General features: G+C 36.7%; 1 protein-coding gene across 1 annotated transcript in view; it reads left to right on the forward strand.

Moving 5' to 3' along the window:
* Positions 1-27949, forward strand: part of ITGA8 (integrin subunit alpha 8) — a 112148-nt gene that overhangs the window by 49940 nt on the left and 34259 nt on the right. The window contains 12 exon segments of the mRNA XM_030495772.1: positions 2492-2547; positions 3081-3235; positions 4367-4504; positions 4977-5044; positions 5979-5991; positions 5993-6092; positions 6095-6124; positions 11697-11791; positions 17519-17598; positions 20611-20691; positions 25792-25897; positions 27776-27934. Of these exon segments, the coding sequence (XP_030351632.1) occupies positions 2492-2547; positions 3081-3235; positions 4367-4504; positions 4977-5044; positions 5979-5991; positions 5993-6092; positions 6095-6124; positions 11697-11791; positions 17519-17598; positions 20611-20691; positions 25792-25897; positions 27776-27934 (1081 nt within the window).

Raw genomic sequence — 27949 nt, forward strand, 5'->3', positions numbered from 1 at the left:
TCCCTCTCCTAAAGCATCCCTCAACATCTCCACAACATATTGTCAAAGTGATGAGCATATCTAAATTTGTCTGAGTGAAATATGATTGAAATCTGTGATGTGCTTGGAACTACTTGTGAACTAAATATCTGTAAGCTCACAAATGTGTGGCAGAATTCTGCTAAACCCATAGTCTTGCCTCTTGCATGGCCAGAGGCTGGGAGACTAATAAACTCTAAAGTTTCACTTTTTTGCACTGCCATTCCCTTTTGAGATGCTCTGCCTGGAAAGAAGGATTAAATCTTGGCTTTTAAAGTAACACTTAAGAATGTGACTTCGTTATCAAATGTGTATGATGAATTACTCTATTCATTACAGTAAATTAAACATACACTGAAATTGTGGTATTTAACAGGCAAAGCATTTCAAGCTGGATTTTTAACTCAACCTTTTTTTTAAACATGACAGCACAAAAATTACGTGAGACCTCCAAAGTGAGGTCACAAAGTTTAGTACATGACGGCAGTTCACAAGTTTACATTTGAGAAAATCCACTATTATGCCATACCATGCGAGACTGGCCTGTGAAGCCTGATGTCTAAATTGCACTTAGGCAATTACACAAGCTTTTCTCATTTTTGTTGTTCTGGTCCTTGTTCTTGTGTATTAGGGAATAATTGGTTCTTCATGTGTTAACTCATAATTGTAAAGAAGTAAGAATATGACTGAATTTGCAATTTCTGCATGGAGCATAAAGTCATTTGAAGGCTACAGTTAAGTGGAGTTTAATGGCATAAGGCAATTTTTTTTTTGCCCAAGAGGAAAGTGTTTAATAGGGTCGTGAGAGTGACATGAATCCCAGATGTGGCACAGTTTCATTACGTTTGTCAGAGGAAGCAAACATGCAATTAGAATGTGATTATAGGTTATTTTAAAGGTTATGTCACTGGTTTTGAATCCACTGCATTGGAGAAATTAGTCTATAGTATAACACTAGTGAGGAGGTTAAGAGCAGTGACTACTTTAGATATGCTTTTATTTAACCCAAGATGATTTCACATCTTCCAGTGCTAACCTACAATCCATGTTTAGCTGAGTCTTACACACACACACACATACACGTACACTTACACTTACACGTACATAGATACATAGACATAGACATATGCATATGCATATACATCAAAACATTTTCTGAAGCCATGAAAATATTCTTTAAGGATGATTGGTAACCAGGACACTTGAAAGTTTTAGAAAGCCCCAAATCTTTCACCTCAGCAATTTTCTTACATTGTATGGGACTTATTTGGGAATAATGATGTGGAGAGCTAAGTGCTTGTGGAATGTGACAGCAGAAATCAAAAATCAAAAGCATTTTTCCAGTGACAGATTTCTTGTTTTCTCACCATCAGGAAAGTACCCCCTGCTAACAGCAACAAGCATTAGTATACCTGTTTCCTTAGCCATCCAGAGTAACTTGTGAAAGCTTTCTTAACATATGATTCAGTTATATATTCATGTAACTTGCATAGGTTCCTTATGAAGTTAAACTTTTCTACAAGCATTTATAATTTTAGGGTTTTTAAATTAATTTTTATAGTAAATCTTCTTAGAAGTTATCAGCCAATAAAACTATAAAAGGCTTCTCCTGTCAGTTGTTGAGTGTAACTGCAAATCTATTGCTTGTCTTACAGAAAAATGGAAATAAATGTTCATTATGAGAAATAATTATGTCTGAAGTGATGTTCATGTAATACAGTTATAATCGTGATGTGAATATTGCTAGGCTTAAAAAAGATTCTTGTACACTATGAATAGGCAAATGAAAAACAATTAACTTACAATGTTTTGCATTGTGTAGAATGTGTTACATTAGCATACTAAATAACGGACATGGATAACCACTTTCTCTGTGCTTTGATTTAGGTCAGGTATCTGCCACTTTATGCAAAATGTAGCAAATTAAAATACATTTTGGTTAGTCTTGTGCCACTCAAATTGAACAATTCAGTTGGTATGTTTGGAGTGAATTAGAGCTTTTTGAGATCATGAATCATGGAATATCATGAATACATTGGCATCCTGTTTGTTTTGATTTAGTAGAAAACAGCTTGAGTGTTGGCTACATGCTCAAGGATTTTTCTTATTTGGCCATGATGAAACAGAAAGGACTTCAGCAGACAGCTTCATACAAAGGTGATTTGCTGAAGGTCAACATAAGGAACCCAACTTTGTTAATAGTATTGGAAGTGTGATGTCTGTAGGCTGTCTCAAGAATTAGTGAGAACAGAGGCTCTTGTCCATACTTTTCCCTGAAAGATATTCAGACCTTCTCTTCTTTGATTATTAGTGGTCCATAGGAGACTTGCTAACTTAGGGAATATCATAGGTAGCTAAAAGCAGATCTCAATGAAAATATTTTTAAGAAAAGGAAAAGAAATCTTAAAAGGTATGACTTGGGAACTGCCAATTCTCTTTCTGCTAATAATTACTTGTACTTTTTTGTATGTAGCTTCACTGTAAGAGTCTGTGCAGATTTTGAAGGTCAAAGTATTTCAGATGAGATAGGTGAGTAATGTTTTATATTCCTATAATTTATTCTGGCCCACTCAATTTCAGATATATTTTTCTCTTACACCTTAAAAGATAGTAGGAGTGAAATCTCCCTAAGGCAAGAAAATACAGTTAAAAAGATGTGTTTTTGTGGTAGATATATACAGATAGATATATATATATAACACAAAACTTGTATTATTCACTTGAAAGGTTTTTTTTGGTCAGTTTAGGCCATTTTCCAAATAAAACCAAGAATGTACCCTGTTGGGGAATGTTCTGTTTTGAAAATAAAAAATAATTTAAAAAAAAAAAAAGAGAAGGCAGAAGTTAAGCAAAAGTACGGCCTGTAAATGAAATGAGAAATCTTAAATTACATATACTCCATGTTTTGGATTAAAAACTAGTGTGCTGCTAAACAGACAGACACTTAAAGCATGAATTAGTTTTGCTTGGAAGGCTGAGCATCTATAATGCGTAATGAATTCTTTACTATTTTTTCTTTCCATATTAAATTAATAAAAATGTGATTTACTTGTATCCTTTAGTGCTGAAAGGTGAATTGCAATTAGATGCGTTGAAACAGAAAGGAGCTGTTAAGAGGACCCTCTTCTTTGATTACCATCAGTCACATCATTACTTCTCTATTGCGATAGAAAGACAGAAACAGCTCCATTGCCAGGACTTTCTTGTTTATCTCAGAGTAAGTTGTTTAAAATATTTTGGACTGTCATCATCATTTGAATAGTATCAAGGATATAAAGATAATAATAGAAAAAGGAGCCACTGGAAAAGGAAGAACAATTTCCCTTGTTCTTAGATCCCAAAATGGCAGAAATGTGAGACAAGAAAGCCCTCATCTGGGTGTCCAGAACATTCTTCTACCTGGGCAAAATTCTCTATGTAAATCTTTGGCTCATCTTTTGTCAATGTAAGTAGAAAAGAAAGACTCCTTTAAAGAGTGTACAGTTCCTCTGTGTACAAATACATTAATTTCATGCTTTTCTGGAAATTCTGATTAAATACTGCATCTCCTGATACAAAATTGCAAGATTGCTCTCCCTGTAGTATTCACAGTGGGATAACCCATTAAGCATGTGAAAGGTCATGCCAATTCAGTTTCAACAGGTATTTTAAAGGAGTGTCACCACCAATGCTGGCCTATAATTAATCTATTTTTTAAAATATTTGTCAGATATTTTAAATGTTTATAGAAAAATTAAAACTGTGGAACTGAGGTTGTGAAGGAGAAAGTGTCATTAGTTACTGACTTGCAGCTGGAAGTACCTCATGCAATTGAAGGAGATTCCAAGGCTGGTTCTAGAAATGCAGTGGGAGGTGAAAGAAAGAAGTCTTAAGCAGTATGTAAAGCAATACCTAGGCAATAAAGGTGGTGGAGTATTACCATTGCTAATCCATATAAATTCTTGGTTTTGGAATAAACGAACAATATTACCTCCACAAATCCACACATGCCCTACCTCCATTCCAAAAGGAAGGTGGGCAGTAGCTGATAGGAGTTGGTTCTATGTGTCTTTTTTAAACAAACAAACAGCTTCATTTTAGGCTAATGCTTTGAAAAAACTCTGAGTCTATTCAGCTCAGCCAGCTTCTTCCAGATGTGGGGCTGTGGAGGCAATGTGTTCTGGGCATTCCAGTTACTGCTGAGTTACTTTGCTTTCCTAATGACATTGCCTACAGCCATAATTTGGCCAGCAGCTGTCAGAACCATATCTTTACCTTCGATAAAGACTGAAGTCTGAATCTGTTGCCATACTGTACTAATATAATTATATTTAACCATTGGTTTTTATTATGTGATTGTTGCTTACAGGATGAAACAGAATATAGAGATAAACTATCTCCCATCAATATAAACTTGAATTATAGTTTGGATGAATCCAGTTTTGAAGATAGCTTGACTGTGAAGCCAATACTGAACTATTACCAGGAAAGCTCATTAACAGAACAGGTATGAATTTTGCCTGCCACATTTTGTGTATTATAAACATGAAAGCATTTACAAATACTCTGTGTGTCATCTTCCTTATAACAGAATATCATGCCAAGAAATTACACAGCAAGGATTTAATTAATTCAAAATGTAAATTGAATATAAATATAGAACCAGACAGGCCTTTAAAGCATTTCCAAAACTTTGTTGTGTTGATAATTTTAATTACATTCTAGAATATATAAGCCAACTTAGTGTGGGAAGGGGCCTGAAAAAATGTTACTATTATGCTAAGGGCGTAGTTGACAATATAAATAGTATCCAACTACTCATGTGGAAAGGAACTTACAGATATGAGAAAGAGATTGATTCACTAAGGCAGTGCTAATGATACTAAAGACATTTGGGTTAGTGGTATTTAATGAAGTGATTTAGACTCTGAAGCATGTACTAACTGTATTACAACTTTTTTTATTTTGCAACAATCCAGGCTTACATTCTGGTTGACTGTGGGGAGGACAACTTGTGCATTCCTGACTTGCAGCTTTCTGCTATGCCGTAAGTTATATAAAATAAATGATGCCACATGTAACAAAATCTGGACACTTATAACTGCCATAACAGAATGTGTAGAATACAGTTCTGTTGTTTGCTGTAGCTGCTTATTCTTACCTGATTTCCAGATTTTAATTTGCACATCCATTTCATCTAGAAAACCAAGAAATGGAGAAATACACACTTGAAAATGTATCATCTTTGTCAGACACATTCATTATGTTTAATGGCTATCATAGAAAATATAGTTCTGCAAGTGTTTGTTAGGAGTGATTCTACTTCTCATAATGCTGAGAGATAACACAAATTGTTGTTCAAAGATTTTAAATTTGTTTATTTCAGTATGCCAGTGACTTTGAACTTGAGACACAGTTCACCTGAACTCAGTGTACAGTGAAGTAAATAAATCTCAGAATAACAGAATTTCAAAACATGGCAACAGTTCCTCCAATGGAGGGAGAAATATGCCAAGTGGGGAACCTCTGACAGCTGACTGTGCCAATCCAAATCAGTTCATAGCTGTGAAAGGAAAGGGCACAGTGCCGTCGCAGATCTTCTGTCATTGTTCATTTTAACAATGGGCATGAGGGGAAATCTGGAATCCCAACCACCCTTGTGCCCTCTGGAAAACACTGCTGATGGGACCCCTGTGGCAAGCAATTCCTCCACTAAAATACTTCTTTCTGGTTAGAAAGTAGTCAGGCTCTGAAAATTTTGTGTCAGTAACTTTCAAGTTTTGTGGGTAAGCCCAGCAACCTACCTCAGTGCTGGCATTCTTTCCCATGGGGTCATTTTTATGGAAAATATTTTTATTCTGTGTTCACAGAATATTTTTCAGAACAGACGCTATGAGAGCAAATGTCCTTCTGCTTTATTCATATGTAAAATTGTAATTGTGCATGTTTAAACCCCTGACAAGTAGTTATATCCTTTACAGGGATAAAGATCAAGCTAATAATTGGAGAAGAAAACTATGTCATGCTCATAATAAATCCACGGAATGATGGGGAAGGAGCCTATGAAGCTGAACTACATATAAAGATTCCACCTGAGCAGATTACACTGGGGTTGAACGCAACAACAAGGGTAAATGAAAATCAAAATGTTAGTGATAAAAAGCAAGAACTGAGAGCAAGGCTTACTACATAGGGTATACCACCCAAAAGCAGCAAGTAAAGAGGTGCCTCTTAGGGAGGGAGATTCCATCGACTCTCAGCAGTCCTTGCTTACACAGTCCAGGCTAAAGATTAGCCCATGTCACCAGAAGCAGGAAGGACAGGAGCATTTCTGTTCAGAGCCAGCTAAAGTCCAGATCCTTGCTATTAACTTAGTTTATAATACCACACAAATACTGTCACGTTTCTCCTAGGGCTAGAGGTATTCACATCATTCAGATTTTGAAACAGTAAACCCTACCAGTAGTGGGGAGTGATAGTACAGAATTCCCTGAGTGCTTCCAACCTTGGATCGTGTGTTACCAGCTCTCAGTCAGACTTAATGAGCCCTACTGAACCCCAGACACTTGGACACTGCATTCTCATGGTCCCAGCACACCAGTGTTATCATTATTAAGGATATCCCAGTCTCTGATATCCTGAATAGCTGAACATTGGACTGCAGGTATATACTTGACTCCTTTGTAGTTATCTTATCTTATGGATAGGCAAAAAAAGCAGTTCTAATGTAAAATGTGCCATGTTCACAGAAGGACTAATGTTGACTGAAGTCCTGCTGAGCTGTACTGAACACGCAGTGTTTCTTTGTTTGGGTCTGTTTGTTTCTAAGAGCAAAGGCGAAATACTATCCTGCAAACAAGCAGAGTGTTCATGTATTCTCTGTTGGACAGCAAGTCTCAATCGCCTCATCTGCCCATAAATCTCCCAAGCTGTGGCAACATGAGCTTGCTTTTTCTGTCAATGGCTGGAATGTTCAGAAGGGCCTCAAGGGTGAGGGTGGGAGAAAGCAAGTTAATTTCCTTCTAAAGGGCAATGTTTTTAAGGAAGGTTCAAGTAAACTTACCAGGTATTTCTTTATTCTCTCTATTTTCCATGCTTATGCCATACAAAGAGATGTCATTACGTTCTTTCTGAGATGGAGCAAAACATTAGTCCTACTATCTATTCATTCTTAGGTCTTTTCTTCTGCTATTTCAAAGGGCAGTTTTCCACAAGGATTACATATGGTTCTGAAAGCAAGTTTAGTCTTCCTATTGGTTTTAAACTGGTAAATACTTTTAAAACCATGGTCTTCATGATATTATGGTTCCATAAATAAACTGAAAAAATCACTTCTAAGTCGCATGACAAAGAACATATAATCTTTGTATTTAAAAAGAAAAATTTAGACTGCAAAAAGATTTTTAAACTCAGACATTCTCTATAACCTTCCTGTGCTGTTTTCTCATTTAATTCATTCTGTCTAAATGTACAAATTAAGTAATTTGACCACTTTCAAACAAGAATTAGCAAGTTTTTCTTTTTTTTCCCCTGAGTGATCAGAGGTTCATGTGTTACCAGGATGGCCAAATTCTTAGGGGTCATAGTATAAATGAGTATAATTGAAAAGAGGGACTCAATTATTTCTAACCTAATAGGGCTTAGAAAAAAAATATGGCCAGTTGAACCACTTGACCAGAACGCAGAAGAATTATTCACGACTGGCATGCAAATAACCAACTGAGGTATGTGGAAAACAGGGTCTCTTGGCTGTGGGAGTATTTGAGGCATGGACCATAGATGGAAAATTTTATGTTTTAGCTGTCCAGTTTCAGTGGAGTGTCCAGGATTTCACTTGCTTATTTGTGTTTGCACTGCATCCCTGCCCATGGGGCATTCTGTGACTGCTCCTGGAAATGGGCTTCCACTTTAATACAGTCATTTGAGCAGACCAGTTAGATTTGGGTGGTAGAGCCTGTTGTGCAATCATGCTTTTAAAGCTCTGCATCTAAGGATTTAATTGACTCTTCAATGTATCAGTGTTTACAGTCCTCTGTGTAGCTGTTTTTCTCCAAACTGCACAATTTCTTGTGTTCAGGCAGAGATAATATTCACCTCAGAGCCAGCAAAACAGGCAGACTGAGAGCAGAGTAAATGAAATGTAATGAGCTGAGTAAATAATTCGATACATTTCTGATGGAACTGAAAAATGTTTAGAATCAAATCATTCTATTATGCTGCCATCGTTTCAAAGTAACTATACTCATAGAGGATATTAAACTACTTCATTATGGGGTTACTCTGAATTTAGTCTACCTAATAGAGAAACAAATGTATCCCTTAAGTGCTTCCTGTCCAAACTGATTTTTTCGGAACAATTTATTGGGTTATTATACATAATTTGAATTACACTAGGAAAGTGTTAAAATCAACAACTTAACTGAAAATTCACTTGCCTTCAGCTTTATGGAATACAATGTTTGACCTGCCTCAGTTGACATTACCTTGCTATCTCCAGCCTGATTCTGTAGCATATTGTACATACACTGTGCAACCGTATCAAGGGAGTATTTTGCAGAGATGTACACAGTCATAGGCAAGCAGAGAGCCAAGTGAATGCATTGATCTTAAAGTTTGAGGCCAAGGATGTGATTTGAAAGTTTCATTGATTCTTGCATATACTGATACTTCCTTCAGTCAAAAGCTGATTAATGAAATGCAGTGACTTACAATGAAATCAAATGTGTTATTCGTTAGTTGTATTGCGGAAACACTTAAAAGGTCCAGAGACCAGGTAAATGAGTAAATTACTACAGCTTTACTAGTTACTGGAAACCCACTGGCTTGTAGTAACTGTCCATATGCGTTAGGTGTGGAGTTACTGGGATTAGCTGCAATGAAAAAATTATAACCACATTATATTACCTCACATTTCCATGGCCAGCAGTAAATCCAGAGACAGAATATACATGCTGTATGGTATATTCTTATACTACAATAGCACGATTGTGCGTTTGAACCCGAAGCCATTGCTTGAATACTCTGCGCTAATCCTTTGCCCACTGAAAGAGTTCCTCATATTGAACCACTCAATCCTGCCTTAGTAGCAATGGCTGGAACCCAAATTCTCATTGAATAATTAGAAGAAGTAGATCAGGCCCTAAAAGGTATTTGTTCCACACCAAATACATGATGTATTTTGGCATAACTGTTTCTGCTCAGGCTAGAAACTGCAGATCACAACCAGATTTGTATTGCAGTGGGTAAGCGCTGAGCCATAATCCTCATGCCTTTCTGAACTAAAGCATGACACTCTCTTAAAATAGAAAAAAGACCTGAAACCTTCTTGTCTTACCTGAAAATTCTTGCAATAAGTACATGGTAGCTGACTAGATGAGATACGATTTGAATCTTGTGAGAACAAATACTAGTTCTTCATGCCTCAGCTAGATGAGAAGCTAGGTTCTGATACCTCGTTCCTAATCCATGCACTTTTCCTCAGAAAATAAAATTGAAAGGTGTTGATCAAGGAAAGAGAGGAAATGTCTTTACTCTGCAGCCTGTTGTGCTTAACTATTCTGGCATCAATTAGTAATTCATCACTAACACCACCAGAAAGAGTTTCAAGTTCGTAGGCTGCCTGGATTACTTAAAGCATCCAATCATTTTCCAGTTAAAATGCACCCTGGGAGCACATGTGTTAATTGTTGGGGTTTTGCTTCTGCCAAAAAAGACCATGTGTTGCTATAAAAATATAAATTGCTACCAGTGGCAGGTAGAAGAGTTTTGTGGCAAAACCTTCCATCTGGCTGAGTTACGTATGAACTCGCCAATACCGACAGTGTTAGGTGTATAAGACTCTGCTCTTGCTTCCTGCCTGGTTTTAATTTTCCTGTTTTGTACTTAACCGCCTCAAAAAGGTGATCAGTGGAAAAAAGGGAAAAAAAAAGGCAATAAATCTCAGTATTGAAGAAATTCTACCACAGTTGATCCTTTGTCACATCTTTATGCTGCACAAATTAGTTTTTGTGATGCTGGTCATATGTATTCTGTGCCATTAATCATTTTCAGTGTAAGAGCATAACCTCTAAATTGTGGAAAACCTACTCACAAATTTCATCTATTTGCTCAGACTTTGAGGGACAAAAACTACGTGATTTGGGGGCTGATTTGCTTTCTGTGCTGGTCTATGATAAAACATTAATAAAGAAAGTGCCAAATATCAAATATAGATGGATTTTTATTTTCTGATATTTAGACCTCAATTTCAGCATGCCCCACCAGACAAAATCAAAGCTATAAACCCACACATCAAGCTAAAATGAACAGTTTTCCAAACAAGCTTGGTTTCAGCTGTATTAACGCCCTCTCTTCTCCCATTTGTTGCTTCCCACCTCTAATTAACCAGCGGGAAAGAGTGTAAAAATCCCTCCCTCCCAACCCTAGAGAGTCTTGGAAAGGCTGTTAGTGCAATGGACATGCTGTGTAACAAACTTTGTTTCCTCCTAGCAAATTGTAAAAGTGTCAGTTTACAATGAGGTGTGCACTGAGAGCACGCTTCACATGGGCTCTTTTTAGGACATGCCCTATCTTTTCTTTTAATCTCAGGAAATAATAAGGTCATCATGTCCACGCTGACTTTTACAGATAAGAATGAACCAGTAGTCAGTGGTTTGTAGATTTCTCAGGTCTTTTTATATAAAGAGCATGACTTTGCACGTATTGTTTAATCTGTAAGAATCACAAATGAGAGGAAAGGTAGTGAGAGAGCCTTAGAGCAACTAGCTGCATCCTGCTTTTACAAAGCTGGTTTACTTCTGCACAGATGTGGAAGTATTTTCTTTTATTGAATATGCTGAAGAGGAAAACAGAAAATTAAACAAACCTTTTGTTGCTTTGTCTTACTCTGTATCTCCCAACTTGCACTATTCTATTGCTGTTTCTCCTTTTATACAGTCTGTTTTGTCACAGATGATAACAACTAGTGATAAAGACTAAAGGGTTAAAAAAAAAAGGATACATTTTACATTAAGAGCTTTAGAGGGAAATTATATGAGTGTATCCTCAAAGTTATTGAACAAAACTGCCTGAGAAATGTTAGGTACAAACTGGACTTTGAATGAATAGTTGCTGGAAAAACAGTTAAATTTTACTTACTGCTGTAAACAACGAATACTTTAATTTCTGATAATGTGAAAATCTAGAATCTCATTTGTTGCTAAATTCTAAACACAGGTAACAGTTTATGATTTTACAGAAGTATTTAATATTATAAGTACCACATATTGGAAAATAAAGTTCTAGACTTGGTCCATAATAAAGTTCTGCTGGTGCCAGAAATTCACTATAGAGTTCTCATGATGGATGGTACAACTATTACAATTAATGTAAGGCTGATTCTTCTCACCCAGTTTTGCCTACTCTTTTCTTCTCTGAGTCATCAGGGCTATAGAAATGATTCACAACAACAAAGCAGTGTGTTAAAACTAGAAATAGAGTGATCTCATCATGGCTCTTAAGATACTGGGAAACTTTCCTGTTTGTTTTTCCCTGGCATCAGTTTTGCCCCATTGTCTGACAATAACCAACTAAATGTTTTGATAGTGCACTAGGCAGGTGTCTGAAATCAAAAGACATGTCACAGTCAAAAAGGCATCACTTTCCCAACCGGATACATTTCACTGTGATCTCTGACCTCCACATTGGTGTCCTTTTGTTACAGGCACTGCGTGTATTGAGCTGTGATTACAAGATGGAAAATGAAACTAGAATGGTGGTTTGTGACCTTGGGAACCCCATGGTGGCTGGCGCAAACGTAAGGGAAAACCAGATGAATTTACTGATTTTTACCTAATTGAATTTTAGAGGGGAGCAAATGGAAAACTACTCCGTTAGCAGAATGTGTCCCAGTAAGCAGCATGTAAAGCAAATTATTTACTTGGACAGGAAATTGTCGGTGTAATAAGAGGAAGAACTGTGCTGCTGAAAAACTAATGATTTGGTGTTCTGAAAGATTAGTGATATCAAAGCCTGTATTTTATTTCACTTACTGTAAAGAAAATGAGTGGCTCTGTCTAAGAGAAGTTGCACTAGTATAACGAGGAGAGAATCCCAATCTATAATGGGACCTGTTTATTTCTCCCTTTTAGTATTCTTTCTACTTAAGAGATGTAAAGTAAATGACAGCTTCTTTAGCCTGATTATTATCTTGAGTGCGCATGAGTTGTCAGTTTATATCATGATTTATATATCTGTGAAAATGTGGTTGGAATCAAGTTTTCCTTCAAGTTATTAATGTCATTCTAAACATTTTCCTAAGAAAGACATCTACTCATAAATCATGCTACACATCAGATGGAGCATTGGTAGCCGTGTTTTTAGACAAAAGTGGAACTGGATAACTGACAATGGGCAGCAGATAAGGATTAAACATAGGTTTGGAGATGAAAAAAGTGCAACCCATTCCACAACTGTCATCACTTCTATTTCATGACAAAACAGGGCAATCCCAGAAGTATTGAATCCATTAATGTTGCACCATGGATCCCCTTCCAGAGGAATTCAAGTGCTGCTCATAAATTTATAAATGTTATGAATATTTAACTAAAAACAGATAATCCAGCTTTTATACCTAGACAAAAAGCTGTCCTAATAAAATTGAAGCAGTCAACATGAATATACATGAAGAATAAACAAGAGCTTTTAATTGAGAACTACCACGGTTTGCATTTCATATTGGACCTGGGGCTTTGCAAATAAACCAAAGCAAATCTTAGTATTTTCAAAATCTCTATTAGTTAAGGTTTGTCCTATGTAAGATCAATATTTCACTCTTCAGCCTCTCTATAAAGGAGTGTTTTCCTGGCCTCTTGTGATTTTGAAGCATTTCCTGCCTGACCCTCAATAGTAAAAACAAATTGGGTCTTGGAATAGGAGACTGGGACTAGAATAAACTTGTTTGGATCATAAGGTTAGCTTCAGATCAGTCATGGAGCTTTTGAAAATGAATGTGGGACCAGATGTCTCATACAGTCATCTGCTCTCATTGTCATGAGCAGTCCCAGAGAGACTCTTTGGGATTACAAGAAGCTGGAAACCATTGAAAAATGAACTCTAAGTGATGGACCTACTGGGAGCAGGAACCTGCCTGGTGAGGATCGTTCTCTGTTGAACTACTGTGAACTAGAAGTCTGAAGCTGGTGCTATAAACATTTTCTAGGAAGGTCATGGAGAAGAGAGCAAAAAGGTTTCGTAGATTTTGTTTTATTCTACTAAATGAAACTGCTAAAAAGTAAGAGTAGTTGAAAACCTTTCTGAAGAATGGAGTTTTCATAATGGGATGATGGGAGGCAATGATAGGCTGAAGCATTAGATAAATTCAAAGTCAAATAATTTCTTGTACCAGAAAACCAGATTTAGATTATCTGGTTAGCGGCTTCCTGGTTAGTCTCATTGCAGTAGCAAATTCTCAGGATAGAGGCTGAAGTGGACAAGAATCTTGTGGATGATCAAGATGCAGTGGTGGGAGAAGGAGAGCATAAAAACCCATGGGTTTGGAAAAGAAAAGGAAGACTAAACACGAAAGACACTAACATTGTATACCAAGGTAGGAGCAAATCTTTCTGGTTTGCGGATTGTTATAACCATAAGCAATGGAAAGATCTGAGTGTGGCAGTATTAGACTACAGCCTTTCACACTCCTCCGTTTGAATCCAAAGCCCTGTTTCTACATCATCCTTGACCCAAAATGCTAGCAATGTGAAGACTTCAGGAATGCTATTTGATGGCCACTAAAGCCGTACTCCTTATGAAGTCTCACAGCGTAACTAATCTTGTTTATCTTCAGGATCAGCTCTATGGCTGCCATAAATGCACTGTTACCAAATATTCCTAAGCAAAATACTTCATAAAAAGAGATAGAAGAAGCATAATAAAACAGCAGGGTTCATAACATGTTTAAGGATATTCTGTCTTATATACAAAAGAATCCAACCCTTAAAAATTAAGGCATGTGAAGATAGAGCATTACAAAGGCAGTTTGCAGAAGTGCTTGATTATAGTGAGTGAAAGCTTAAAGGCTGACTTTACCTTTGAAAACAGCTCTCCTGGAAGCTTAGTAAAGGTGAAAGGACTTGAGCTTTTTCAGTCCAAATGTATTTATGATGGCAAATGTACTTCCAAAAGTGAAATACCAGTCCTTTGTACAAGTCACATAAATCACAAAAGGTTGCTCTGATCCACTTCCAATTTTGCAAAACAATTCTGCTCTGGCAGGAGATGAGTTATTCTCAAAATATTCAGTCAGAAAGGGACTCTTTGTGGAAGTTGTGAGGGAGTGGGAAGGGAGGGTTAGGTCACAATCAAACATTCCGAAAACTCTTAACTATTGAGTCACTCGAATGACTTTTCAGCACCCTGAAATCCTAGAATTCTTGTACTCTTTAAGATCAACTTTTGAGTATGAGCATTATGTCAGGATTTTGTGATGTAACCTGTGAGATATTACTGCAGGAGGCTACAGAGTTGTCTGACTCTTTACATTTTCAAAAAGGCTTATTATCATCAAAATCGGTGTATTTCTGACTTTTTGGAAATCTGTGACCTTAAAATCATTTACTTGACACAAAAATTATTTAACCTTTTCAGTTAAGTGGTTTTAACCTTTGTGATTAAAAAAAAAAAAAAAAAAAGTGAAAAAGAAGATAAAAAGAAATGGGAATGAAAATCACAATACCTTATAGCCCAGAATGCAAACTGATTCTGATACCATTTCACTGGGAAAGAGTGCTCAAAGTACTTATTTATGACACTGAAATGGATCAGACTGACAAGCTTCCTAATGCCTGTTCAGCGGCCTTAGCAAGTGAGGTGTAAGTTTATCATAAATGCTGGTAGAACAATTTGGGAATTAATAGAAATGAATAGAAATAAGTTTAGAAGACTGAGAGACTTGGAAGATCTTGCTTATTCCTTGGTATATACCAAAGTGATTCTTCAAGAGCACAGAGGTTTAATCTTTCATAGGCATTGCAAGACACTTCAATAAAAACTATCCCTCTGTTTCCCAGAGTACTCCTAGATACTGTCAAACATAATAACAGAATAAAGCTGATCACTAAACCAGAAATGACATGTATTTCAAAGATACGTGATGTTACATGATGCAGCAAATAATGCAATTTTTATGAAACTATCTTCACTTGGAAAATCTTAAATAAAATTACACTATTCTAATAAAATGATTGGCCTACTAAAATAAGGAGGTTGAGTGACTGCTAAGTTACAAGTTGAATCAAATTCAACTCCTTTGGCTTCAGTGTGTTTTCAGCATGGGCATGTAGGCATCTTTGCCCCATTATTAGTAGCAGTGTCAAGGGCCACTTGACATTAACAAAAAATACACACAATCATACAAAGGCAACATCTGCAGCTTATTAGACTTCTACAGTAGGAGTGTGTTTCAGTATTAAATAAGGGATTAAGCCTCAGGGGTATAATAGATCATCAAAACTGCAGTTCACATATGCTCTGCCTGAGGAAAATTTTATCTTGGGTTCATATCTTTTTTCATTGTTGCTATAAGTAGAAACAAATTTATACAGACTGATTAGTAAAAACAGTAAGAGAAATGCCAAGCTGAATAAATACCAAGTTGAATATTTGGAAATTTTTGTCTCAGAGATTAAAAAAATCGTTATATTTTTGAAGGTGAATGAAATATCAATACAGTTGTTAAAATCATCTCCAAAAGTGGTCTCAAAACACAGCTTTCCTATCTATTGCAAGTCAGCTATTCAGCTTCTGTTTAATTGAATGAGCACTATCTTTTAATTTTAAAGATTTTACTTCCAAAAAGAGAGATTAGCAATAGCTATGTCATTTAAATGGTTAAAATTCGAAGATTTGAATTTGCCATTTCTTTTATGATGACAATATAACTTTCAGCATAGGACAACTGAAAGCAGTAATTGAAACATGTTAGCCAAGTCTTGTTCTGGACATGGATTAAAATTCAGTGATGCACCACTGCAAGGGAGGAAAGAAGGAGAACTGAATGAAAATTAAAAGCTTGGGAAAAAGGAATTTATTAAACATCTGAAATGACACACACACAAGAAAATGGCTTCTCTTCAGTGATGTTGAATGTAGGTCCCAAACATAAAACTCTACATTGTTGTGTCCTGACCTGTTGCAGGCAATGCTACCCCAAGTATGTTAAGGGAAGTCTGCCAAGCAGACAACTCTTGGGTTTTTTTTTCTTCCACCCTCCCCCATAATCAAGTCAGATACTGGCAGAGGTGAAGGAATGATGTCCTCATTTCCTAATGCCTTTTGATGAATTTCTCAGGAAGATTGTTTCTCCACATGAAGAATATGACTATATCTAACCATCCTTTTTTAAAAAATGAAAGCATAGCATGCAAGTTATCTGGCAGGAAATTCTACCATCAGGCAATAGGGGAGGTAGGGAGGAGTGAGAAGTTGTACAAGATTACAGACAGTAGACTTTGCTGGCAGTCTCAATGCAAAACTTACATTTCAAAAACTATGCAATTTAAAGGACATAAAGTTGAAATGAGGCAATTTAAAACATTAATTTAAACACTGTAGTACAATTTTTTTAATTTAACACTGTATGGGCCTGTAAATATGTCCAGCAAGAGGGTTTCAGAGATCCCACCATATGCTATTGTATATTCCTTCTTCAGTTAGCCCTCAAGTTCATTCTCTCTTCTGAATTAACTTGTTCTGTTTTATTCTGTGCCAATTTTGCAAAGCAAATGGAAATTACCAGAGGAAGGAAGCAAGGTCTGCATAAACACAAGGTAGCACTTATCTCCTTCAGTTTTGGGAACTGTGTTTTACCCTCTATCTTTTGTAGTTGTACACTGCAAGTTGTGACAAGCTGACCTGCAAATACTTTGAAGTTGTATTCCTCTTAACTGAACTGCAACGAAAAAAACTCAAACCAAATCAAACTAAGCTATTGAGCTGCTGCTGATTTAGCCTCTTGAAGAAAAACAAGTCATCAGTCAGCCCCACAACCCTAAACATGCAGCTCATATGTCACAGTTTACAGAGACAACAGGAGGAGCAGGAAGCCTTGGAGACATGGATAAAGGCATGCATGGATGGAATGTTACAGAGAGCAACAGGAGGAGCAGGAAGCCTTGGAGACATGGATAAAGGCATGCATGGATGAGGCAGGATAAGAGGTGCCAGACAGCTATTATTTTCTTTTGACTTGGCAAAGTAAAGCAAAGACTATCTGGATGAAGAAGGGCCCACTGCTGTGTTCTTGGGAGCGTGCTTCTCTGTTCCTCTTGATCTTTCCTCTGTCCAGCCAAATTTTCCATCTGGTGACATACACACGCAGGATGGTATTTTTCCTGAAAACAACTAGATAATATTACTTCATACTAATTTTAAAAAGCAGCAGCATTCTATACAGGTCTGTGAAATGCAGTGTTAAACAGTACTGCTTTCTTGATATGGAGAGATCAACCATCGTTAGTAACCTGTTGTTTTATTTCTTTCTCAGTTCTCTACAGGCATTCGATTTTCTGTTCAGCATTTTGAAAATGCAGATTTCAGCATCAATTTTGAGCTGCAAATAAAAAGGTTAGATGTTTTATCAAATTCTGAATTCCTATAGATATCTGAAGTTTAATGTATAAGAAGATCACTCTAGTGTCAGTAGTTACATCACGGGCTTTTCCAATGGTAGCTTTCTTCAGGAAGATTTGTAGAGTTGGAACCTTGTTAGCTTTTTCTATTTAGTCTTAAGAGTTATTCTGAGGATTTTATTTTGTTAAAATTCAGGTTAACTGATTTTAGTCAGTGATCCAAGGATCTCCTACCGATTTGCCAAATTTGCACTTGTTTTTCCACTTCAGAATTAATGAACAGTGATGACTTTGTAACAAAGTTCTGTATTTAAAAACATATCATACGCTGAAAAAAAAAATAGAAAAAAACATGCCACTTCTTCACAACAGTTCAGAAAATAGAAGGAGAGCCGTTAAAATGTGCTCAACAGATTTACTGGCATGAAGAGAGAAAACGGTTTCAGTTTGATGCAGGTGAACCTTTGTCATTTTTCTATTAGTTTCCTCCACATTTGTTGTGCTGAAGTATTACTGCTGGAGAATATAGCGAGCAGTACTTCCTCCACAGGGACAAAAAAGCACAGTACGAGCTGCTCTAGAATAACAGCAAGAACAAACTTCTTCAGTAGGTGGCAAGGCTTCTGCTCCATCTGCCCTCAGCAAATACACGCTGGAGTTCCTGATGGGGCCCTCCTGCCACACACACAGAGACTTAATTGCTAATGTCTGGCCTTTAATGAGGGCCTTGATCATGTTCACTGTGGTAAATAACTGAGACACTTAAAATGTTTAAGTCATGTTTCCATAATGTAACCCTTGAAGGAAAGGAAGTGCAGGAACTCAGGAAGGGCACAGCAATGCCGCAGAAGACAATGAGGTGCCGGATTAGGCCTCAGCCTTCTCCCAGGGGTCTGGCTGGGAAGCTGGAGATCATGCAAATCTGGGCATGATACAAGATAGGATGTCTAGCTTGCAGGTCCCCTGTCCATACCACTGTTCACTGTCAGGACATTTAATGCAAGCAATACAGTTTTAAAAGGGTATTGAAGACTCTTGTCACTACCCTTCTCATGCTGTGAAATTGGAGACACTCAGAGATTTTTGGGTAGCTAGACCTGTCCAGGTAATAACAGTTGAGGGTAGATCACTTGTGTAGAAAAAGTGACAAGGCTTTGGTAAGGAATAAGTCTGAACTCCACGAAATAGCAACATCTCATGCTTCTCCATGAGTGTGACTCACTAAAATATAAAGGGAGGAAATATGTTGGGCTACCAAAAAGGGCAGTTTCCACAAACTGGTATCAAAATGGTGAAGAACACACCAGTGTTTTTACTTAAAACAAACAAAAAAATAAGGAAAACGTCTTGCATAAAGAATGTACACTGCAGTTAAAACTCACTGCTTTGTACATTCATTCTCAAGCAGCACTACAATTTGTGCGTATCTATGTCCCTAGTGATCAGGTAAAATAATCTTAGAAGAAAAAGGAAACAGAAATCCATAAAGCAGAAATGGGAAATTACCTAAATGGAAGGAACAGGAAGCAGAGATGATGTCTGAATTTGTGTCCTGGTTTGAGTTATGTAAAAGAAAGACCTTTAATTTGCTTCAAAACATAAAGTGGAAAATAAATATTTTGGCTTGCAAGACTGAAGTTCATTACTTAAAGGAAATAAGTGAGAGGCTGAGTAGTGTCTTGAAATCTGATTCTTTTCCTGATGTAGACTTTGCTAGGCAATTATATACCCCTTAAAGAGGGAGATGTCCTGCACTTTTATTTAAACTATTTTCCTCTCAACAAAATACCATAAACTACAAACAAGTTTTGAATACCTAATATATATGATCAAAATCTTTATTTTAATTCTGTGGAAAATAGCACCATTATACAAATTGGAGAGCAGTTTATTCTAACAAATTTATGGTATAGTCATTTTTAAACTTAAAGCAACTTTTGTATTTTTGTACTCAAAGCAATGGCTATAGAGAATTATATCAAAAGTTCAAATTATATTTGAGGCGAATCTGCATTAGTTTACAAACAAATTAGAGCTGCTTCTGATTTTAGCAATCTGTAACCAGAAAGCCTGGATCAAAGCAATATTGCCCTTTACTCCTCAGCAGTCAGTTGCTGGGAATGCTGGCCTCCTCTGAATGTTTCCATTTGACTGATGCTACCCAGATGTGATAACAGTAAACTGTAACAGCAATAGAAATTTGGTCTGCATGAAGCTCGGAAGTACTTCCATACCTTCTTGGGAAAAAAACTCCAAATTTAGTAAATCCCATAATTAAATAAATTTTAAATCTGTAATTATTTATTTTCACTGTCTTCATGAATATGAACCTGCAAAACTTTCTTTATAGGAATGGGCTATAGTCATAGAAATGTCCTTTTGAAGTAAGAGAAACTACCTAAGAATTTGCAATAAGACAATAAAATGAGTAAGAGCACTAGGCTTTAAACATAGGGATCTGTTTTCACTGTGAGGTGGGATTAAGACTGTAAACATTCTCTGAATAGGGGAGGAGAGAAAATAAAGGTAAAGAAACAGTTTATTTTGGTTCTTTTTCTTCAAAGACTCTGTCATGCAGAAGTCACAAGTTTGGAGAGTCATAAAAGCAAATATTTTTGTAACAAAGCCTATCTTGTTCACTAACACTGTCTTCCTCCAATGCATGAAACATCCTTGTATGCTAGTAAGATACTCCTATCCATACAAATAGCCAAGTTGAACAAGGAATTTACATAATATTCTGAGCTAAATAAATTTACATCATATTCATGCATAGGATTCTTCAAACGAAGCCTGAGTTGATTATATTATTAAACGTGTGATGAGCTCAAATAGTATCAAAGTGAAATACCAGTGTCCTACAAGACTGAAAAGTGGCAACAGCAAGCCTGTGCTGTAATATGTCCAATTGGCATTGCTTCCTAATTGTAGGCCTTGTGATATTCAGTGCTGTATTTATAACAGTCTAGAGTTCTGCTAATTAACCTTTTTCAACCCTTGTTTCCAGTTCTAACAAGATTAATCCCACCAGCAATTTGGTTAACCTCCATATCAACATCAGTGCTGCAGCTCAAGTACAGATCAGAGGGTAAGTATTTGACCATTTCAATTCGTAACAGTAGCAACTAGTTTTTTATTAAATCTTTCCACATATAATAATCCCATATAGTGAATCTTTTGACACATCAGAATCTCAAACACCTTATCTATCCAGAACACCTGAGAGATTCCCAGGGAGTGTCACCCCTGCAAGACTTGCAGGATGGGGCTAAGGATTTACCAGGTTGTGTGGGGCTGGATTGCCCACATGGACTCCAGTAAACTTATTGAGTGTGCAAGTGTAGTATGCTGTAGAATCCCACATTGTCGTTACACCAGTCAGAGCCAACATTTTATCTGGGAATTCAAATTGTGTATTGAAGTTGCTCATACAAAATACCTGTTCATATGTGTAGGTGGGCTTGTGCAACCACTTAGGCACTTAATTCTGAATACCAAAGCAGAATCTGCTGCTCTTATGCCTGGAAGGATGAAACACATTATGGTGAGGCATATAGTAATACAGAGTAGGGTGAGGCCTTTGGAGAAAGGATTAATAAGGAATGAGCTATGACAAGAGGTCAGTCAGCTAGTGAAGGACTAGGGAAGTGATTGTCCTCTTGTACTTGGCACTGGTGAAGCTGCACCTTGAATACTGTGTTCAGTTCTGGGACGCTCACTACAAGAAAGACATTGAGTTGCTGGAGAGAGTCCAGAGAAGGGCAGTGAAGCTGGTGAAGGGTCTGGAGCACAAGTCTTACAAAGGAGCAGCTGAGGGAACTGGGGCTGTTTAGTCTGGAGAAAAGGAGGCTCAGAGGGGACCTTAGGGGAGGTTTAGGTTGGATATTAGGAAAAACTTCTTCACTGAAAGGGTTGTCAAGCATTGGAACAGGCTGCCCAGGGAAGTGGTTGAATCACCATCCCTGGAGATATTTAAAAGACACGCAGATTTGGCACTTAGGCACATGGTTTAGTAGTGGACTTGGTAGTGCTAGGTTAATGGTTGGACTCAATGATCTTAAAGGTCCTTTCCAACCTAAACAATTCTATAATTCTATGATTCCACGAGAATTTCAGACTACCCTGTAAAATCTTGGAACTAGACTCTATTCTGGCATCCTGGAGAAAGTCGGCAGGATGTGCTTTTAAAGCAAATAATTACCCAAAATGCTTTTTGTCTGAGATCTCAGGTTACCTACATCTCCTTTTCTCAAACAACAGCGCTGGACCTTAACCATTCTCAGCAATGTGAGGGGAGAAAGGAGGTACATGGCGCAGCTTCACTCCCACAGTCAAACCATGAGGCTGGCTGATGCGAAAGGGGTAGATGTCTCTTACATGATGCACCTCAATGGGCTACATTTGGTATAACCAAAAATGCATTTATGTTCTTATGGATTTATAAAAATCCATTTATTGTTATCACTTCTAAGACAATACTTTGACTACCTCGCGTGAGCAGGGTCAAGTCATTTTGCAGATCACAGAGATTCAATTCTAATATTCAATCTAAACCAGGGAGATTTTGAAAGTATTTTTCATCACATTTCTGTAAGTGTTTTCCAGGTTAAGAAGGCTAACCCTAAGGCTAAAGTTAGGTGGAAAAATGAGGACTGTCACTCAAAGACTGTGTGGATATGTGTTAATGCTTGTATTTCTGAAAAGGAACAGTTGAAAGACGGTATGTGTAACAAGAACAGAAATGAGAGTATTATTTCACTTTCTGTAGTTAGTGGTGATCTAGAGAAAGGAGCTGCATAGGAAAAGAGGTGATAAATACAAAATGAGGGGGAAGGTAACACAGAAAGAGAAGTAGAGGCTGAGGAAATAGGAATCATAGGGGATAGCTGGTGGGCTGCAGATGTGTGAGAAAATGCTAGGAGCCAGCAACTGCTAGATGTTGCCATGTGTGGACACCCAGGTTAAGGACTTCCTGGAGTTTCAGTGCATCAGTGAAATGGTTACGGATACATACACAAGACTTCTCAGTAAGGGCTGGTTCAGTGCTGTGGATTCTGGGTTTGTTTGGCTTGTTGTGGGGTTTTTTTCAGTGAGGTTGCTAATCACTTTCATAGAAAAAAATCGTACAGACTTTTTGTATTCTTTGCGAACTTTGGGGAAACTTTTTGCCTCCATCATGGTCTCTCTATGCTACAGTGTATTCTTTTTAATGAAAAGTTCTGTAACAGGCAAATAGACGAATGAAATGACCAAAACATCCTAGGTTCCTAAAAAGAGCATGCCCACAAGTGGAAAAAGTAGCTTGAATTGCTGCCTGCAGTGCAAAGAAACAGGTCATTAAATACAGAGGCATTATTAAACTGAATGACTTCCAGTTCCTTTCCTCTTAAGTCTTTTAGTTTTCTTATTAACTATAGCATGCACATACAAAGGAAAATTCCCAAATGCTTTGTTGACAGATTTTGCTAATTACTCAGAGACGTTAAAGCATACAGCTCCAAGGGAACTATTTGCTCACAATTTCCTAGATAAAAATAAAAGAGAGACTGTGTCCACATTTGGACTGGAAAATATCTTGCATTGGTTTCCCTACTGCTCTGCACAGAGTTGCATGAAGTGGGACTGGAATCATTGCACATTTTACTGCAGAAAAGTAAGTAATCAGATTGTGTGTATGTATACATGCATGTATACTTGCACAGTGGACCCATGCAAATACTGCTTCTATGAGAGAGGCAGAAATCTTCTTCAGTATCCTGTTCAAAAGAAATTTAGGGTAACTCTTTAGATAGTTCATTCAATGAGCAGTTGCTCTGTTAACTGGGATTTGATTATTCTGCTTATCTTTTTTTCCTATAAAAATACAAGAGTATTATAGTTGTTATTTCCCACTGCTATAATAGTACTAGAGGAATGAGGGGTACAGGAAGGAAGTAATTTGGACTGGGAGGATTTGTGGCTGGCAGAATTCTTACTGCATATCCCACTTAAGCATTTTCTGTAGAATATACTTCCTTTTATCTTATTTTTCAGTGGCCTTGTTTGACTGACTATTGTCACTTAAAAGGCGAGGAAAAATTCTCATCTAATAAATCATTCAAATGTTAAAAATATTCTCAGTTATATGCAATATAAAAAAATCAAAAGAGAGGATTTTGTTTTATTTGTCCTGATTTTGCTACCTTCCTGTCAATAGCAGATCAAAATAACTGGAAAATCTCTTAAAGTAAAAGTAAATGTTCTTATATACTTTATAATAATTTTAATTGAATGTCTACATTCACACTTTGCATTTTGTGATTCTGTGGATAAGAAAAATACCACACAGGGAGTGTAATAGAAAATACTGGGCTTTGAAGCCTCATGCCTGCTTCTTTTTGTGTATGTATGTGCAGCTTATAGTTTGCAAGTTTTTGCAGTAGCTAGAAGTTCTCTTTGTCTTGGCTTTTGTAACAACACGTGGAAGTTCCTGTACTCCAATAAAAAAATTAATAATTAAAAGTCATACTGGAAACAGGGCCATTTGTGAAATATAAGAAGTTAGGCGAAGTTCCTAATCACAAATTACTTTTTAATGAATATGTTTCACTTCCTTTATTATTTGACTTGGTTTGTAGATTTGTCCTCTGGCATACTTGTTAGTACAAACTGCTGGCCTTTTGAAGTCTGAGGAAGTATCTAGAGTTAGTAGGATGCTCCAAGATATTCTAAATTTCATGAAGAGTTGTACTTTAGCTGGGTAGTATAAAGTTGTTCTTCTCCGGGATCGCTTGCTGCTTTGAAAAGCTGTATTCTGTACAAAAGTTTCTATAAGACTTTTCATTCATTGTATATGACATAAGAGCTGGAAACAAGAACAGTTTGTTTCTTCCTAAAATAAAATATGTCAGTGTTTGCAACCATACCATCCAGTCTTCTGTTCTCTGCTTCAAGGGGCAATCTGCAGTGGTGCTTTCTCTGTTGAGACTCAAGGGAAAATTAATTAACATTGGTGGACAGAAGTCCATTTTAGTCAAATGTTATATTCTGGAAAAAAAAAACCAACCAAACCCTCATTAGCAATTCTTTTTTTAACAGTTTTCTGTCAGCAAACTTCCAGATTTGGCAGAACAAACATTGAAATTTTACAGCTTTTCTTTCAGCTAAAGATTCTGGAAACCAGCAAAACAATGAGAATTGACCCTCGTAAAGAAAGGGTAATTCTTACCATTTTAGCACCAAGAGTTACTTTCAGTACTAGCAGATGACAGATGTCTGTGCCAGAACTCACCTACCGTGCTAGAAGAAATTCTTGGGATCTGATTTCCCAACTTCACAACAAATGAATAAGGTTAAAGTTGGCATCTGAATGGGACCCCTCCAAGGAACTTTCAGTTTTTATGGGAAATGAAATGCTTGTGATTCAAATAGAAATGTTAACAGGAGACTACTTGGTCATTTCTTGAGGTCAGACAGAGAAGGAAAGGAAAAATAAAACAGCAGACAGAAAGAAAGATGTCAAATATTAAGTCACTGTTTTCTTCATTTATGTTTGATTTTCATGTTGCAAGTTGCATAGTTTTCCAGGGAATGCCTTAACTGCTACTTCATTTGCAAAGCAAATGGGAAGCCTGGAGCACTATTTCAGGCTCTAGTCCTGAATTCAATTTATTGAAACACCAGTTTCTGCCTGTAAAATGAGATGGACTACTTTGAAAGAGTTTTAAAAGGAGTAATAACAGAGGTTATATGGAATTTACAGTCAGTGCAGTTAAATAAATATCTAAAAATGTATTGCAGGGAAGGAAGATGCATAGCATCAAACATCTACAGGGTTTAAATGGAAATGAAAAAATACATTATGTATTATTGCTCTAGTTTTGTGGATACACATTCATCAGTGATGGTGTAAATGTGCGATAGACTGCATTCCTCTCTTTAAATAGAGAAAGAGTCACTCCCTTGTCTGGAAAGGACCATCCATCAAAGGAAGTATGAAACTAAATGCACACCCTCAGTAGTCTGTAAGGACTGGGTAGTACTTTATGGAAGCATTGTATTGTTCACCTCACATAATTCTAATAAGCATGCCCAAATAAAATGCCTTTAAGGGCTCAGGTTTCTCTAATGGTCTTTTTTCTAAACGTGATCTGATCACTTTTAGACCACTGAAAACAGTTACTGTTTCAACTTGTTTTATATATTACAGAGTGTCTCACCCCCCAACAATTATTTTGCCACTTCACAACTGGGAACCCAAAGATGAACCTACAAAAGAAGAAGAACTTGGTCCTTTAGTAGAACATATTTATGAGGTAAGATTTATATTTGTTGCCGTAGGACCTCATGCTGCTCCCATTTAAATCCTGACGGATTTGGTTTATTGTCTTTATCTGCAACTATATAAAGCCACAAATGTAAACATTCTGACTTTAGCACATGACCCAGATTTAATCTGAGAATTCACAACCCCAGTATCTGTTCATGTTAGTGGAGGAGGTATTAGTTTATGCTAGGAATCTGTCTTTGACATTTAAGGGATCCATAAACATTTTGGGTGTTTGACAAGAATTAAAAACAGTGCTTAAAGGCTCATTGTAATCAATGGCAAATATTTTCAGTTATTTGACTGGTTTCTCATTAAAAGCTGTGAGTGCTGTGCACAGGAAAAAATATTACAGCTGTGCTGTAATATTTAGCTAACAGAAAAAAAACCTTTACACACACATGTAACTTGTTACCTCATTGTTCAGAAAATGTTCGGTTGAAAATAACTCTTAATGTTTGAAGTATACGCATTTCTACCTTGTACTGTTGAGTTTTTCTGTGGTCAGTTCCTCATTTTGAAAGAGTAGCATTCAGGTTAGAAAAAAGTGCATTGAGTAAACCTCATGGAAGTAAAGACCATCTTTGGAATGTGATGGATGACTTCTGTTACAGGGGGTAAACAGAGTGTTTCACGTATGGTTATAATTCACAAACTAGCACTCAAGAAAATATAAAGCAACTGAGCTTAATCAACAGTTTAAGATTACAATTTGCATGACTAATACAAAACTGTAATGAATCAGACTGTAAAATACAAAATGTTTTTTGTGAATTCCTCATCTTAACATAATTCTCTAAACTGAAAATTCTCTAACTAAGCTTCTTGTCTCAAGCATTTGGGCTGTTTGTGGAACTATATATGTGACTTCAAATGTATTTAAAAAAATGCATTAAAATAGTTACAGTGATTAGTTATGGTGATTAGTTACAGTGATTAAACTGCTTTCAATGGTTTATTGATATCAGCAAAGCATAAAAAAGGCCAAACACCCACCCAGAAACCCTTTACTGGAGAAGTTGTAGGATTGCAAGTGGGTTTATTCAGTTCTAAGTAAAGCTAAAAAATCACAAAATTCTACACATTCAAAAAAAGGAGGTTCTCAACATTTGTAGAACTTGAGTAAAGCTTCATGGTGCTCTGCTTCTTCAGCTCTCGCGCTCAGTATTAACACATATCCAAATTTCCTGTGGCCATCAGATATATTTTCAAATTGTAAACTGATATAATAAAACTATTTTAATAGCCCAAATTTTTTAATTTCTGTTATTTCTATCTTCATTCATCTTCACAGAAAAGAATAATGTCTGGGGATGTTACTTTAGGAAAACTACTTCTTTATTTTCTTTTGGGGAAATTTGAACTGAGAAGTGTTGAAAATAGAGTTCATAACCACAAAAATTAGTTTAAGATCTGCTATACCTTTTATTCCTGCACCCTGAAATGTGATTCTTTCATGTCCTGAAGTTTCAGCTGTTTTCACGTACATTCTGTTAAGGTTCATTGTATATATTTGTATAGTGTATTTGCTAGTATGTTTTGATTTGGGTTTTTACACCTTTTAGGTAATTTCAGCTTCTTATATGTAGAAAAAAATGGGAACATGATGGATTTCTTGAACACTGACTCAGACAGAAAGGTTGTTCTCCTAGATTTGCTACTGGCTTTGTGACAAAAGTGGAGAGGTCCTTCCCCCCTATCTGCCACAGATTGTCCATCAATAAAATTGTATTAATAATCTGTACATCTTTCCCAAAGTAATTCAAGGCTGTGGACACTAAGAATTTGAGAATGTCTAAGTAGTGGTTGCTGTACTTTTTGTTGTTGTTTACTGCCTTGGAAATTACTGATGATATTTGTTTGGCAGCTTCACAACATAGGACCAAGTGCCATCAACAATACAGTTCTCCATGTTGGCTGGCCTGTGTCCAGTCGAGAAGAATTTCTTCTTTACATTCTTCATATTCAGACACATGGACCATTGCACTGTCAAACCAGCTCTCCTATTAATACAATGCAAATAAAGGTAAGTCAGCCTCTT

This window comes from Strigops habroptila, chromosome 1, assembly GCF_004027225.2.
Source record: "Strigops habroptila isolate Jane chromosome 1, bStrHab1.2.pri, whole genome shotgun sequence".
NCBI classification, from domain to species: Eukaryota; Metazoa; Chordata; class Aves; order Psittaciformes; family Psittacidae; genus Strigops; species Strigops habroptila.